General features: G+C 46.1%; 1 protein-coding gene across 1 annotated transcript in view; it reads right to left on the bottom strand.

The window, feature by feature from the left end:
- Nucleotides 1-8,875: 8,875 nt before the first annotated feature.
- Nucleotides 8,876-17,075, bottom strand: part of MARCHF4 (membrane associated ring-CH-type finger 4) — a gene marked incomplete at both ends in the record, with an annotated part of 96,887 nt that continues 88,687 nt past the window's right edge. The window contains one exon of the mRNA XM_084265177.1: nucleotides 8,876-9,237. Within this exon, the coding sequence (XP_084121303.1) occupies nucleotides 8,876-9,237 (362 nt within the window). The remainder of the gene's footprint in view (nucleotides 9,238-17,075) is intronic.

A 17,075-nucleotide genomic window follows, 5' to 3' on the forward strand; every position in this document is an offset into this window, starting at 1 on the left:
CTGTCCTCTTTTCTCTGGTGTTAATGCTGCAGTAATCAAAAGCTGCCACCAGCCTCTTCACACCACAAGTCTCCCTTTACTCTGACAGTACTATCCCTGCTCTCTATCTCCTGTCCTCAGTCCCTGCTCCTCCTGTCGTATCCCTGCTGCTCGTTTTTTGTCCTCCATTTCCAATTAACACAGCTGTTTCTTTCAAATTAGCTCCTTGTCCTGCCCATTTCTTTATCTCCACTTTTCCTTTCTACCTCTCTGTTTCTCTGTGTATTTCCATGGACTTATTGGTCCACTGACTATACAAAAAAAAAAAAAAAGTAGAGAAGAAAAGGATTTATCTGGTTTCCAGGGTAAGGGAGAGGAATGGACTCTGCCTGTATCTCCAGTTTCTCTCCAAGGCAGGATTCTTGCATATGCAACCATGGGAAAGTTCTGAGACTGTTCAGCAGAAAGAATAGCCTTCAGAGCTTCTTGAGACCATCTTCTGTGAGCCCCTGTGTTTGGCTGGTGAAACACTGCCCCCGCTTTCCTCCTGAGAGCGGAAGGGTGTGCAGGTGGTTGTGCTGGGCTGCTGGGCCCATCATGTGAAAAAGCCATGTTCCAGGCATTCAGTGAGCACCACAGAAACAAGGGTCAGCCTCAAAAGGTGTCCTGGGGTACACCTTGCTGTCATGTGCCCAGCACTGAGGAGAGGAGCTGCGGATCTAGCCCAGCACTTTACCACTACCTTCCTACCATGGCAATTTCAGGACGCTCTGTGCACGCTCACTCTCTGCGTTCCCTGTGTCTTGAAGTTCACACAGTCATTTGCAGAAGATAAACCCTGGAGTAAGGGCTGACTCTAGTACTGCTTAGATGGGAGCTGAGTGTTGTCAAGGGCAGCTCTGTATTTCCCCTGGGAGGGACCCAGGACCCCAGAGCAGGTACTCTGAAAACAGCAGTGTTTTTTTGGTGCTTGCCTGTACTTACCGTGGTTGCCTCGAGGTTCTCCCTTGCACACAGGGAAGGCACTACACACGAACCTTACAGTGATGTTTGGCAAATGATTTTTGCTGTTTAATGCCACAAACAAATGATAAGTTGAAGTGCTAACACACTGTGTTATGTACACTAATACATACTTCTTTTCAAATCCCATACGTCCTCTGATGCGTAGGCAGAAGATGAAAGTTTACTGTATGGGGCCCTGTGTGGGTCATGACCAGAAAGAAAGAGATTTTATTGATCAGGAATGGCAGTAAACAAACAAGGAAGGAGGTATGTTTCACAGTGTGTGTTGCAGAAGGAGAGGAAAAGATTGACAAGGTTCATTCATTTCCTTTTTTTTTTATTATGTATATTTTCATTAGAAAACAACCTTTAACACCCAGGAATAGTTTTCTAATAAACGTAAGCTCATGAAGAGCACTTGGAAGTTTCCATTCTGGGTTCAGGAGAATGACGGGACAGTAACACAGTTGACATGGTCGTTCCTCTTGGTCAACCCCTCCCTTGTGGCTGATTGTTTCTCACGTTGTAGCCTGCCTTTCCCCGTGCTTCCTGCCCTGAATAAAACACACACCCCTTCCCAACCCCACAGACATCTCATGCCATTGACTCATGTCATCCCTCAGTGGACATAATGATTTCTTACAGGTCCAACTTAGGGCCCTACCAACAGACCCTGAAGATCCATGCAGAGACAGTGTTTCCTCTCCTGGGCAGACCCTGCAGTAGTGAAGGATCAGCCTGTAGTCCTTGGGAGTAATTTCAAAGGGGACTCACGAGGAGATGCTGAATTAGCCTACTGGGGCCTCTGCCCGCTGGGGATGTAGATCCAGGGAAGTGTTCTTGCCATCCCCACTAGCTACCTCCCTTCTCACTCTCAGCCTCTCTGGGGCAAAAGTCCTGAAGGGGTTGATGCATAGCTATGGGCTGGTTGTGCTTCTGGAATGAGGAAGATTTCCTCCTCAAGCCTGGCCTGCATTGCCTACAGAGGGTTTGTTTGTAATTAAGAGTTGATGTGTATGAGCTAAAAACATGAGGGAACAAGGCCGTTTTGTTTTGCTACCTGTATAAACCTGACAAAGATTCTTGCTCCCCTCTCGTCAGGGCAGACCTCACCCAGTTTTACCACCATCTAAAATGCTTTGTCCTCACCATGTTTTTGGCTCAAGTACATCATCTACTCAGTTACCCTGAGGCTAAGAAACAAAAGATTCCCCATGCCATTATCCCACAGCTTGATAGCAGTGAAGGAGATGCTTGAAAGCATTTTTTCTTCTGGATCAAGAAGCTAAACTCCATGAAAAAGGGTTCTGCTGGCCACATCAGTCTAGAGGGATGGGTGGAAGGTTTATGTGCCTGTTAGCAAGGAGTAGAAGGGCTGTCCACACTCCCATCTTAGGGAGATGCTCTATCATTTAGTAGAAATGAATCACCCCTTTCCAAGGGAAAGCAAAGATTATGGAGTAGTGAGTGAAAATGGGGGAAATAACCTCATAAGAACATAGGTACTGAGATCAGCTGTTTGGATACTGCGATCAGCTGTTTGGAGAACATCAATTTCTGTCTCGCTAGCTGGGAAGAAGAGCAGGTGGGCTGGGTAGAAGGCTGTTCATTTTTCTAGGAAAAAGGACTAAACAAGCTTTGTGGCATGCAGTGGAAAAGCTTCCAGAGAAGTGTGGCAGGCTGGATTTTAAAGGAAAGCTGTCTTATAATTAAGAGCAAAGATTAGAATAGCACTGTCACTGATTTGAACTGTGGAAGGATGAGATAGGCCACTTGTGGGGCATACTGAGCAAGTGCAGTTTTCATGATTATCGGTACCAAAACTTATATAAACTGATAGATGCTCCCCCTGCCCAACTAACAGCCTGCTCTTGTCATCCTGCCATAGAGGGGCACAACTGGAGACAAAACACTTCTGCATGATGCTGGCTATCCCATCCAGAGGGAAGTTGTGGTCCCCTGCAGAAGGCTGTGACCTAGGAAGGCTCCTTGATTCTGATCAGGCTCAATCACCCTGACTTTCTTTGAGCAAGCAGGGCACTGAATGTGATGCCCTAATTCTGTTAGGTAAAGCACATCTTGATGCATAACACAACTTGTAAAGAAGCATCTTCCCTCAGTACCTCTTCTCTTCTGTTATTTAATTCTTTAAGTCCTAGGTATCAGAATTTTTGTTTCTTTTAATTGTTTTGTCCTAACAAGCTTTTGGGGACCAAAAGAAAAGGTGGAGTGGGGGGACTTAAGAATAGGAAGCAAACAAGATGAGAAAACTACTATAAGTGTGGCTTGGTTAAGAATTTCTCTCCGAGTCCTTGACCCTGTCTGGAAATCCATCCCTTCAGAAAGAGTTGTGATGGCAGGTGTTTGTGCTTTTGCATCATTGTGCTTGTTTGAGTATGGCTCAGATAAGTTTGAGGGGTCTTCAGTCTGTTTCCTGCTGCTGGAGCTGAGCATCTGTTTTCCACATATTCTGTATTAATTAAATGCTGTACAATAATGAGCAGGAACATGAGACAGGCCAGAGGTCACATAAAAGCATTTCCCTCTTTGCTCTTCCCTTCGCCTGAAGTCGAATCATATGTTGTACTTTCCATGCAGCAACTCCCAAGCTCCTGTCAAGACTCACTCAGAACCGTTACATATTCCTTCAGCTTTATTTGGTTGTTGGGGTTTTTTAAATTTTTCTTTCTGTTTTCAGGATAGCATTTATAAATATATATATGTATACGTATATTTCATCTTGCAATTCCAGTTCTGGAAGAGAAAACATCATCCTTTCATCAAAGGGGGAATTCACCCACTGACCTGGAGGTAATTTGAATAACGAACAGAGATAGTTTTTGATGTTTGTGTAAACGGCACCGAAGTGTCAGATTCTGTCCTCCTCCTATCCAACGTGATAGATGTGAGATCAAAGAGTGCCTCCAGTAACTGCAGCATGTCAGACTTGCATTATTGAGGGAAATATTCCTAGAGTCATCAGCTCACTGCTGTCGAATGGAAACCAATTGACGTGTTCACTGTATCTCCTTCAACATGGAAGAAGAGGTGAAGGTCAGCGCAATAAGCTTCTACTCTTGTTTCTTTTCTCAGCCTTCAAATATGTCATTGTCCTTCAATGAAATGAATTTGCCTGTCTGGATTGATGAAAGATGTAGAAGACTCTAAAACCAGTCTTTGAGGAATCCCATGTCTGCTCAGGAGATCTTCCGGGCTGGAGTCTAGGGACAACACTGGGGATGAGGCATCTGTCAACCCTCATGTGATGGAGTTTTTGTGGCAACCAGTGACCAGCAGGCACTGAGACTGGCAAATGAGTCTCTATGACAGAAAACTGACTGATGGTTACAAAGCCTGACTATTGATACAAACCCTTAACAGTCCCTGCGTTCTCTGATGGCCCCTGGGCTAGTGCATGTGCTTGAGCCAATGCAGGCACAGAGGAAGAGAGTCTGAACTTAGCAGTGGGTATTCAGCAAGAGACTGGATGGCAAGAATTGGATGGCTGTGGGAGCTCGAGCCCAGCACAGATGTTTCAGCAGGCAAGAGTAGTACTGGCAACTGACACAGAGCAGAACACCTCTGAAGAGCATAACCAGAAAAGCATTACTAGAAAGACCTGTCAAAACTGATGGAAAATCAGGGGACTAGCAGAATTCACAAGAATGAGCAGGACCACACACACACACATACAATTTCTGATGATGGCTGAACGCAGCCCTCCACATTGACCACCCCCAACGGTGTTGGAGGACCACAAAGCCCAAGAACTGAGGGGTCTCCACAGTGATAGGACCTGGAATTTTTCTCCACTGGGAGAAACAGCTGCCAAACTTCACAAGCTTTGTTGGTGGAAGCTGATCTGACTTCTTTGTAACAAAATGCAGAGAATATTTCTTCAGGAACCCAGCAGACAAGACTAGAAGAAAGATGTGGAGAAGAGATGCCTTCTGTAGCATAGCTCTTCCCCGTCTCCTCTGTCTGCTACAGTCCCCCAATATGCAACTTATTTCGCATGTCTCAGGAGCGTACTGTCTCCATTTGCACCTTTTAAAGTCCTGCATAGTAGCACAAAGGGGATGACACAAGGAGGTTGTGGGAGAAGAGAGAACTGTGCTATGGAAGGAAGAGACCATCATCAGTATTTCTGCCATTAATAGTTTGGGGAGGAAAGAAAAAGAGAATCCAAAACCCCAAACCCCACACTAAATTTGCACTTGTTCTCTCAGGCTGGCAGCCTTGAAGTTCATAAACTCAGAAGTACCTTGTTCTGGAGTAAACTGTTCTGAAAACAGTTTCCAATGTCTTCCCCAAGTTGGCTTTGCTGGTGGCAGCCCTTCGGCTCCATGCTGGCACATGTGTGAAACTCTTTGAACAAGTTTTGACCTTCCTTTAGCCCCTCTGCCCATCAAGCCAGCTAATGACATGCTTTGTATTGCACAGAACACATACAATTGACAAATTCATAGTGTTTGTTTAAATATTAAACAGTCTAGACAGGCTTTTGAGTCTTATGCCGCTATGAAAAGGCTCAGACCACACCCATCTCTGAAATTGGGCTGCGGGATCATTTGCACAGTAAGACAGACAGTAAGACTTGTATACATTGCCATGCAACAGAAGAGACCCCGAACCGCCAGCCCTAAGTGGAAAGTTTATTTCTAAGCACAATATATGGAAAAACCAAACCAACAAACCCCACAGATATAGAAAACGTTGTAGCAAATCCCTGGTCAAGTAGGACTTCATGTCTGTCACTACCCTGCACCTCACAGCCACTGAAAATGTCATGCAATGGAGGAGAGGGCACTCAGACGACACCCTCCGCTTCGGATCGAGGAGGATCTCCAAGCAGGAGAGGGCCGATGGGACTCCCGCTGAGTGATTCGGACTGTAACAAGCGAAAGGGTAGCACTGCTCACCCCCACCACGTGCTTTGTGACTACCGGCGGTAGACTTAGCACTTCGACAGGCTTTACCCACGTGGATTCTCACAACACCCCTGTGAGGTAGGTACGTATTGTTATTCCCCCTTTGCGCGGAGGGGGGACTGAGCCAAACAGCCCAAGGCTACAGAGTCGGTGGCAGAGCTGGAGTGAGAGTTTGCAGAGTCGTGTGTGCTCGGAGTACTAGGTCACACCACTCCTTCACGGCAAGTTGTGCTTCTGACCTCATAAACTTTTAGCCTTCAGCCAAATTAAAGATTAAAGGAATTTGACACCTACATATTAACTGAGTGGAGGGCAGGGCGGGAAACAACGTAATGTCTGACAGCCATCCCTTCATCTGTGTGTGCTTCCCCCTTCCCAAAACCGCCACAATTACCCATCTCTTGGAATGAGGACGGCTTCTGGGAGAGGCACGGGGGCAAGAGGCTGCTGTGTTTGCTTGCATTGGCCAGGTTTCTCTCTACTGTGATCAGAAGCAGTTCTTCCAGAGACCATTCATTGCAACAGCTTCATTCTGGGGGTAGCTGCTTTCAGAGATGATCTGGATTGCCCCCTCCCTCCTCCCACCAAGATCCTTTCCCTCCCCTCTGCCAAAAGCACTCTTTGGTAGATAGTAAGATTGGTCAGATAAAGGTAGAGTGGCCTCAGAAACCATGCTGTTTCACATGGGTCCTCAGTAAGTCAGCTTTCTTGGCCAGTGTTTCACCTCCCACGTTCTCTGCCAGAGAAGTACCTGTTCTGTTGCATTCTGATATTCAAAGGGACACTGTCAAGTAATTGAGGTGAAAAATACAACCTGCCTTAAGATGCCAACCTCAGTCTTCCGCATTGCAGAATGGCTGGTGTGCTCAAACCCAGAGGCTGAATTTTGACAACCTCCCCAGTGCAGAAACACCCGGCCCATGATGGCCTAGCCGTGGAAGGAGCTGGTGGCTTGCCCTGACTCCAGTAAAAGCTGCAAGAGGTGCTGGTACAATGATGGAGGGCAGCTGGACACAGCCATTGTGCAACACTGCTCAGCACTTCCACAAAACGGATGCAGTTTGGCTGAAGTCCTTATCTTAATTTGAGGGGGAGATGGGTTCGAGCTTTGTCGCTAGGGGCTCATTGTTTTGGGATTGCTGAGCTGTCGTTCCTCAGTTTGCTAATTTTTGCATTTTTAGGGTTCCTGCTCTTACACTTTCGTTGTGGCAGGTGCACCAGCAAAAGGAGCTCAACCCTGCAGAGCTGGGACAGACCCTCCATGGAGCGAGGACAGCCAGCAGGAAACCAGTAACACGGATTTCCTCCTGTTGCAGAAGGACGGTGGGGAGAAGGAGGACGGGGTCGGTGAAAGGAACGGGGTGGGTGGAGAGAACGGTACGTGCCCAAATGGAAAAGGACAAAATCGGTAGGGAAAGAAATTTTATTTTCAAGCTTGTAAGAGAATATTACAAACAATGGAGAGTAAAAAAAGCCCAAACCCTAAAAACTATTTAAAAAGTACTTGACAGTGTCCCTTTAATATCCACAAATGATTCAGCCATTGTGCATTGAAAGAGAATGTTCCTGAAGAGCAACCGGTACCTTCGAGGATATATCCCAGAGAAGGAGACTTATTAGAAGTGTTACATATTTGATCAGCAACTGTGCTCCCTCTTCAGACTAACTCTCTCTTGAATGATTGAATGGAATACACTCTGTAATAAACTAACAGACTGGATGTGAAAGGCTCAGCCTACAAGACTGAGTGAGACTGTTGCAAATTGAGCAGCAGGGATACAGACACCAAAAAAAAAAAAAAAAGAAAAAAAGAAAAAAAGATGTACATCTGTAATGCATGAGTGCCTGAATCAGCAAGGTAGCAGGAACCCCCCAAGATGGGTCAGCTTCCTGTGATTTGAGTAAAGTGGAAGGAAATTAACCTGGAATGTCTGCATGGAAAATGAGGTGTGTGAGTGGCAAGATTTGGATGCTGGATTTGGGGTTATGAAGGCATAAATCACACCAGTACTTGTGCTTGAAACACCCGCGGAGCGTTTGTACAAAATTTGCCAAAAATGCCTATATGTTGAATAAAGGTCATGGAGCACCCACCCCCTCCCCCCCCCCCTCCCCCATATTCCACCCTCACAAACCCTTTGTCAGGAACATTATGAAAAAAAAAAAACCAACAGGATATTTGTTTTGATGAAATTTGGGCATGCCTGGGTTCCGTTAGATTTTTCTTGGAGGGACGATTCCACCTCCCTTTCTGTGAATCAATACTGAAAAACCCCAGACATTTCACTTCAGGTATCCTATGGTAAATCGAACAAAGCTCCAGAGTGACTCATGAAACAAAACGACCCATAGCCCTGGTTAATCACAGTCTGGAAAACAAAAATACTCCAAATATTTCATTCCCTTCCTTGTTTTTATAAATCTCACGCTGTGTGCGTGTGTGTTTGTGTGTGCGTGCGTGCGTGTGTGCGTGTGTGTGTACGGGGGGTGCGTACAGAGCGTTACCTACGCCAGGTAACAGGATTTGTAAGACATGCTAAACCGTCTGTTCCTCTGCTTCCCCAGAACTCTGCCTACTCAGTTTGTAGTCTGTATTGCACTTGTTTTGTTGGGTTTTTTTGTGATTTGTGTTGTTGGTTGTTTGTTTTTTTTTCTTTTCTTTTTGTTGTGGTTTTTTTTTGTTTGTTTGTTTGTTTTTTTGTTGTTTAAACTGGCTGGAAAACATTAACCTCTTTAGCATGAGTGTGCAGCTCTCCCTCCACCTGCTTTTTCTCCTCAGCTGGCCAGGTGCCGCCTCTTATATCTTGTGCAGTTACCGAAAAAGAAAAAAAAAAAGAGGAAAAAGAAAGAAAACAGAAAAAAAAAAGGGGAAAGAGAAAGAAAAAGGCACACCATGCTCCTCTGCTTTATGAGTTCTTTGTCTCCTCCGCTTCGTGTTAAGGCCTCCTGAATTCCTCGTCTCAGACCGTCGTGACCCTCATGACGAGCTCTCTGTTACTACTAGACTGACTCCTCTGTTCGTGAGGCCTCAGGTGGCTGAGTATATGCAGGATGGTGTAAGCACAGTGGTGGTCAGAGAGGGTGCCTGTGGCATGGCCGGCAGCCCGTGCCCCGCTGTCGGCTGGAGCGGAGTTAGTGGCTGTACCACCAGTGGAGGACGAGTGGGTGGTTTGGGAGGAGGGGCGCTGATTTGTCCTGGTCCCTGTTTTTTGTTCCTCCATGTCCTTTGTTTTGTCATAGTTCAGCACTTTCCACTGCTGATTGACCGCCTGCCACCGTTTAAAAATCCGGTAAACCGAGGGCCCTTCGTGTATTATTAGACCTGGAGGGAAGGGGGAAAGAAATAAACATAAAACAGAAACAAAACTTTAGAAAGAACCATAAACCTACCCCAGCATCCTGCCCTCAGCTCTCTGGATAGCTCAGGTCTCCTTTGGCCGGTGTTTATTCAATGATAAATCGCGTATTTTAATCACCGATGGGCAGAGCACTGGTGCTCCTGCTCTGCTGGATCCCTTTTCCCCTGAATTAAAAGGATTACAGCTTTATCTCAGCAATCAATAAACGGATTGTAAATGCAGCAGAGTGAGTTATGCTCTTACAGCAAAACAGTATCTGTTTACCAATAAATGCCCGAGGTTTTTCTATCGCTGGACTAGTTTTGCATGCTGCATAGGCATGATTCACCGAGCTAGCGGCATGTTTGGAGGGGGTGTAGCTGGATCTGACGTGCTGGTGACGTCTGCTGCACCAGCATCATGTGCGTGCACAGCCCAAGTCTCTCCCCACACACGCAGCAGCAGAGCAGACGTGTACGTGGAGGCCAGAGGCGACAATCGAGCCAAAAAAAGGGTCTGTCTGTACCTGTAAATGGTTTGTCATCCTGGGCAAAGTTTTGCTCATCTGCAGAGCAGGTACCTCATCATACGTCATTGCTCCTTTCCGAGGGAGAAAACAACTTGCTTGAAAGAAAGGGCAGATGAGCCTACACTGTGAGTGCTCCAAGGATGTCCCGCTACCCATCTACATCTGCTGATGTCCAGGGGAAGGCACTGGGCTGTGGGCCACCTGAATTCTAATGGTCTCCACATTTGAGCAGCTCAGGCCTTTCCACCCAGCAGCTACCTCACTCCCCACTGGTCTCCGTCATCCTCCCCACCCTTACAAGAAGACTGGGGATTAAATGACGTTAGAAGTTGTTTAGATGATGGCAGTACTTGAGCACAAAGCTCTGTAATCAAGCTTCCAGGCTTTGGCTAGACCCTCTGGAAGCTCTAGGACCAGCAGTGACTGCACACTGTGGTGTTCTTCCCTGCTGCGGCTGGAGGAAGCTGCAGCATCTCATGCAGACTGACAGCTGACAGACTGTAATATAATCAACAAGCTTTGTTAGAGAGTGGGATGTATGCAGAATGAGGGGTCTGAGTCTCCTTGTTTTGCAGCAATCTGTTAGGAAAGTGCCTTTGCGTCCCATGTAACTGAAGTCAGACCAGCAGCAGGACTGAGTTACCGCATTAATAGCTTCATTGTTCTCAGAAACAATGGCTTTACCATTCTTGGTCAGGGTAAGATCATCAGAAACACATCTAGGATGAGCAGCTCTCTTGCCAGACAGTTGGGAGCACATAAAAACAAGAGCAAAGAACAAAAGGCCAACAAGAATTAGAAAGCAAAACCATGCCTAAACAAGGAGGTTGCCTTGACCAGCAACGTGTGGAGAGATGATGGTCACCACAGAATAAAGTGGTTTATGGCTGTTCCTGCTGAATCAAACACTATGGCTTTACCCTCCACCCACTTTCTCCAGACCATTCTAGTTTCTGATGACAGATAATTACTTCAGTAAACCTGTGCTGTATCAAACCCAAAAGTATCTGAAGATCATCCTACCCTTAGGGCTGACCTCCCTGTTACTCACTGATGGGATGGGATGCAGCCAACTGGTTTCTTAGGGTCTGCATCTGGCTTTACAGAGTTTAAACCTTAGTTTTAGTACAGATTGAGTCTCTAGCTTTGCTGGCTTTAAGTGTAACCAGAAGCCCTGCTGACTCGACCACAGATTAGCTTCAAGGGAACCCTTATGGTCATTACAACGGGATGCTGAGCTTGTCTATTGGCTGTAGGAGAAACACCAGAGTTTAAATATGCAGATCTGGCTATTTGGGGGGAGGGAATGGCATTGGGCACAGCAGCACAAGAGAGGCCTTCCCTCTGGTTCCCACAGACCACTGAGATTGCGCAGCTTAAATCCTGTAGTGATGCCGACTTCTCATAACCAAACCCCATAATGCCACAATAGCAAAATGTGGGTTTTCCTCTCTGGTTTGAAACATGGTTGAGAATTCTGACATCTTCTGATCAAAGCCTCAATCATAAAAGGTGGGATTTAGGGAAAGCCTGCAGATCCAGCCAAGGAGACAGAGCTTTGAAGCAGGCCTGAAGTGGATCAGGCCACAACTAGGGACATTAGACATGTATTTAAATGAGCTTTCTGATCTGTAATGAATGGAATTCCACTCTGATCAATGATAGAGCCAATGTTTCCCTGAGACCACTTTAAGCCTTGGATAAAAGAGCCAAAATCGAATGTTTTCTCCTTGGCTGTAGAACATTCTCCATAGAATCAAATCCATTCTCCGAAGTATTAAACACTGAGCCAGGATTGTAAATCTATTCTTAATTACCTTATCACAAATATTTAATGCGCAGCCTGATTCAAGAGGGCTGTTTATAAAATTCTTGTTTGTTTGCCTTCTAATTATAAATGTTTATGATCTTATGCAATTAACTGTGTGATGCTGATGGATGGGTTGCTGAGTCAACTGAGCACCTGTTTTCTTAGATAATTTTGGTTTCCAAATATTTATAAAAGTACAAAATAACTTGTTTTCCTCTGTATTTACCAGGCTCTAAATTACTTATCGATTTCCCAGTGTCAAGCTCAGGAAGCTGTAAAATTAAAAAGGAACCAAGTGGAGGGGTGGGCAGGGAGGCGGAAGTAACAGTGATTCATTTGTGAGAGTAAATGCCAAGAGTAAGCAAGAGTCCATCAGTTTATATCAAGCTGCAGGACACTTAATGCTCCCATCGAAACAAATTTTGTCTGCCTGAGATAAATTAGGACTGGACTTCCTATGTTCAGGTCTGTGCGCACCCTTCCAGAAACACCCCTCCCTCGAGCATCATTCTTGTTTACAGAGGTGAAACTTTCCAATTAAAGGCCAGACTTTAATGGGAAATCCTTCAGGAAGAACTGTGTTTAACTAGAAGTGTCCAGCTAGAAGCAATTATTCTGTAAACCAAATCCTGTGTATGTGGGGAAGGCAACAGGTTGGTGCGAACTTCTCTCTTTGTACACTTCTCTCTTTCCCATGCAGAAATGTCTATATGAGAATTTCAGTTGGATTCTGATCATGGCCTAGTCCTTTTCCAGTGCTCCCAATTCTATCTCGCCCTCTTCTGCTTCATAAAATCTGTTCTCAATGGATCCTCTGTGAAAACCCTACCTTTTGGATGGAAAATCTCAGTGAGTTTCATGCAAAACATGTTGGCCCAATTGTTGCCTGTTCCATGAAATCCCTTGCTTGTCATGCTGGTGAAATGAAGCTCCTGTGGAACATGAACACTGAAGGTGTGTTGTTGTCGCTCCCATTTTGACATATAGCAGCCTGGCTGGACCAACATTAAAAGGCATTCCTTGAGCTGAAAATTGTTGAGGTCTGGGGGAAGTATTTGGGTAAGATGCATCATGTAGACTTGTATTGTTCTTATTCCACTCTTACATCTTTTTCTGGCTGTAGATGGAAACAGGGAAGCTGGATAGATGGAGCCATGGTGATTCCTATATTCTTAGTCATTTCTCCTTGCACTGGCTGTGCCATGAAAAGGTCTCCCAGATGGCTCTGGAGCGGTAGACAGCCCATATTATGTGATGGGGTCATTAACCTGACAGCAAAGTCTACAACAACAGCTTGTAATGCCTCTGCTTGCACAGCCGCATTGATGTGGCTGTGCTGCTCCCAGGACAAGTCACAGAATCTCTGGGGTAACATGGTAGGCCTAACCCAGTGCAGTGCTCCAAACAAATGCTGCTGAATATGGAACAGTACGTACAGGAAACCATCTTGACCTCTCTTCACTGTGTTCACTCTCTCCATATGTTAGCCTTTTCTGCTCTTTCTCTTGCAGCTTTGTTATTACTGAGTCCATGCAGAGGGTCAGATCATGGTCACCCATGTGCAGCTCTGTAGAGTCCAGGCAGGAGAGTCTAGTGATTGAGCTGGATGCAGGGATTACTTCCATGAGCTGAGAAGCTGCTTTCTGCTTCACAGCACAGGCAAACACCTTGGCAACAGGTTATACCAAAACTGTACACATTGCCTATGCTTATGCATATCTTATGCTTCCTTTCACTTTAGGTGCTGGGAGTGTACCCAGCACCTAACCACTGCTCTGAGGCAGAAGTACCACGGGAAGTGACTGAGCCCCAAGAAGCACAGAGCTTGGTTCCACACTGGATTTAAAGCAACAGGTAAGCAACATGAATACAGGTTGGCTAGACAAGGGCTGTGTCAGTGCAGCTGTATACCCAAGGGTGCATGCCCACAGCACCTGGGAGTGCAGGCTGACAGCTGCTAGCTCTGGGTAAAGACTTACCTCTTCCATTTACCTCCCACCCTCACTCTCATTTTCATTTCCAGAACAAGAATAACTCAATTGTTTCTTTTCCAGAAGATCAAGATGCAGTCTGCAACAGAGCTAGCAGTGGTGAAAGCAGTTTCATCTCCATGTCCTACTGATTTCCACAGATAACCCTGAGCTTCTGGACTCTCAAAATGCCAGAGCTGGAAAGGAGAGCATGACCAAAGGTGAGCATCATGGCCCAGAGGTAAGGCTCGTGTCACTGTAGGATTTCTCTGGGCCTTGCAACACCTGCCCACACATCAAGACCCATGTGGGCAGTCTCTGTGCAAGGAGCTGTTCTTGGTTCTGAGGGTGGACATGTACAGGCTGCGTGCAGGTGGCTCTTTGTCTTTTGGCAATAGTTGGGACAGAGTTGCACTGCCATCAGTGGGTATGTAGCAAGACTGGTCAAGAGAGAGGTCCTTGCTCAGCCCAATGGCTAGTAGGGCTGTTGGAAGAACATGGGCAAAACCCAGATGTAACAAGGGCAACTGCATTTGTGGCTCCGGATGGTGGGTCAGCTGGTGCACCACCATCCTGGGAGAAGTGGCTGTGAGCCTTCAATTTAAGGCAACTTTGGAGCAGCAGTTTCCCAGAAATGACAAGCAGTCACCTTCTGCACATTGTCAGCCTCTGCATCAAGTAATCTTTTCACCCAGACTCAGTCTCTAATTAACCTTCCTCTATCCCAATACTTGCCACACATTTTCTTGAAAGAGACAGGTAAATTCTTGGGGCAGTAACTGTTTTTCTTGTTTGCCAGTAAAAAGAAACCACCAAAACAAGGCTTCTGCTGACAGTGAGTGGTACATCACCCCTGCTCTGTCACTCTCATTATCTACAGGAGGAAAAATCAGAGTCCATTCCAGCCAGTTACTCTGTCCCTCTTCTCATAAAGCCCCTGTCCTGTCACCTGAGCTGTCACCTCCTGCTTCCACCCTCAGAAGCACTTTACCCTTCGATTTCCTTTCAGAACATAGTGTCACCTCAGCCAGACAGCTGCCATGCTTTAGCTTGTTTCTACTGCTTTCATTGCTGGGTGTCAGGGGAAGATTATGGCAGCTGTGATCAAAGCTTAATGCTTGCATCCACAGCAGCAGTGGCTCAGGCCAAGGCAAACCAATCCTCCTGGGAGAAAACACTTTCATTGCCGAGCTTTCCCTCTATTGACATCACTGCACACACAACCAACTGTACTGCTTCAGACAAGGGAGGGGTCTGTTTATCACAGCACCTTGCCTCCTCCAGCAGTGGCCAAAAGCATAAGGAAAAGTGTTAAAACAAATCCAGAAGAGTGAGCATATGGTACAGGACATACCTAGCTGTAGAGGGTCTCTTTAGGCTTGGCTGTGTTCCCCAACCTTGGGTTTCCAGTGTAATACAATAAAGTGTACTGACTTCTGCTCCATGCTTTGCGTTTGCTCAAGTTAGGCTGCCCCACACCCTCCTAGTCCTTCATGAGATCACTCCACTTCAAAATGCCCTTTAGAAACAACCATGGGCCTCTGCCCCACACCAGCTTCACAAGTATGTGGGAGATGACTAACTGAGCTCCCACTGGACCCTCCCAACCCACACTGTACTTTATCCTTCATCTATGATGCAGGATAATCCTTGGTGATAAACTGGGAAAAGAGAGCCAGAGGGGACCTTTTCATGCAAATATGGGCTGGAAGAGGGACACCTAGTATCTAGCATCCTCTGGTGTTGTGGCAGGGTCAGTTCCAGCTGAATACAAGAAGTTCTTTAAACAACCTAGTGTCTTTAAATCCTCCAGTGGCTGAGACTCATGGCTGCAGAGCTGTGCTCTGCAGACAATGGGGAAGAGAGTGGTCCAGGGAGTAGGGAGAGGTAGAGTCATCATTGAAAAGTTATGTTGTGGTACCAGTGGGACCACCACCAATGAGCTGGTTTGGGCGGGGAGATGTGAACATCAGAGATGATCAGGTGGGGAATCAGGTAATGCCCTCCCTCTCCTCACTTCTGTCCATCACCTCCAGCTCCTCTTCTTTTCATACCCCTCTTTCTGCAAGTGGACTCCCAGGAGGGTGCAGTCCCCAGAGCAGAGGTGCAAAATCAGCACTGTATATCCCACTTTGCTTTCGATACCCTGATGAAGGAAACTGTTATGTCACAGAATCGCTGTCTTCAGCAGTGTGACTGCTTGGCCCAGCTTGTGTTTGAGATTCTGATTTCTCCTTCCTAAGAGCAGCGCTTCGCACTTCTCTTCATTCAACTCCATCTTGCTGATTTCTCCAATTTGCCAAGATCATTTCAAATGCTGATCTGATCCTCCACAGTGTTTGCAGCCTTTCCAAGCCTGGTATCATCTGTGAATTTTCTAGCAGCACTTCCTATTTCATTATCTCAGCCATTAATAAAAATATTGAGGAGAGCAGAGTCCAAAACTTGAAATGTGTTTCCAGTTTACAGTATATCACTGACAACCACTGAGAAAGCAGTTCTCTGATTGGCTGTACACCTGCATTACAGTTATTTAATCCAGAACACTCTTCTCTGGTTTAGGAGAATCTTAAGGCAAGGCACTGAGAGCATTGCCCAAGTCATGGCCTGTCAAACTGACTGCTTACTCCTCAGCCACCAGGATAATTGTCCTTCCAAATCCGATACAGTTATACTCTCATGCTCATCAATTGCTAAAAAATTTATTCTAATATCTTTCTATGAATCAGTTAAGCTGATTTGCCCTTCATTTCCTTGATCCTCAGTTCCTACCTTCTTTAATGAGAGATTATATTTAAAGTTAGGTAGTCTGGTTGCATTTCCCCAGCTGCCTGGCGCCTCCTGCATCCTCCCCAAGTTCCTGATGATGAAATGCTCATGGGTCAGAGACTGCTCCTGCAGCTTCCTCTGAAGTTCATTAGGACATGCTGACAAGGACAGAGCTAACTCGTTTGAATATTTTTGAGTCTGTTCTTTTCTGATTCTGCCCTGGGCTCCGTTCTCCTCATTAAAATTATTTTAGTTAAGTTTTGAAGACTGAAACAAAGGCAACATTTAACTCTTGGACCCTTTTGGTATCAATTATTATTTGAGCTCGTAGACTTGCCTAGTTCTTCTCCTTACTTTGCATATGCTTACAGACACATTTCTTATTGCCTTTTGTATCTCTGGATGGCCATCCTGGGGTTCAGCTCTGACAGCTCCCAATGCCTGTGTGACTTCTAGAGACTTTTCATTATTTGCTGGCTCTTCTTTCTGCCTTTTGTGTGATTGCAGCTTCTGATTTTGCAGCCTCAGTGCTCTCTTCCCACGCTTCTGAGCTTTCCCCTGCACAGGCACAGTTTGCTGTTGTGCCTTTGGTATCATCCCCTTTGGCAGCCGTGAGCTGCTCGTGGCTCTTTTATCCTTCAGATTCCCTTCCCAAGAGACACTCCCTGCTCTGCTCCCCTGAGGCTGCTGCTGCTTTTCTGGAGTCCATTATCCTCACATCATACTTTCCTTCAGCTCAGGAAT

This window comes from Gallinula chloropus (assembly GCF_964237585.1).
Source record: "Gallinula chloropus genome assembly, chromosome: 5".
In the NCBI taxonomy this organism is placed as follows: domain Eukaryota; kingdom Metazoa; phylum Chordata; class Aves; order Gruiformes; family Rallidae; genus Gallinula; species Gallinula chloropus.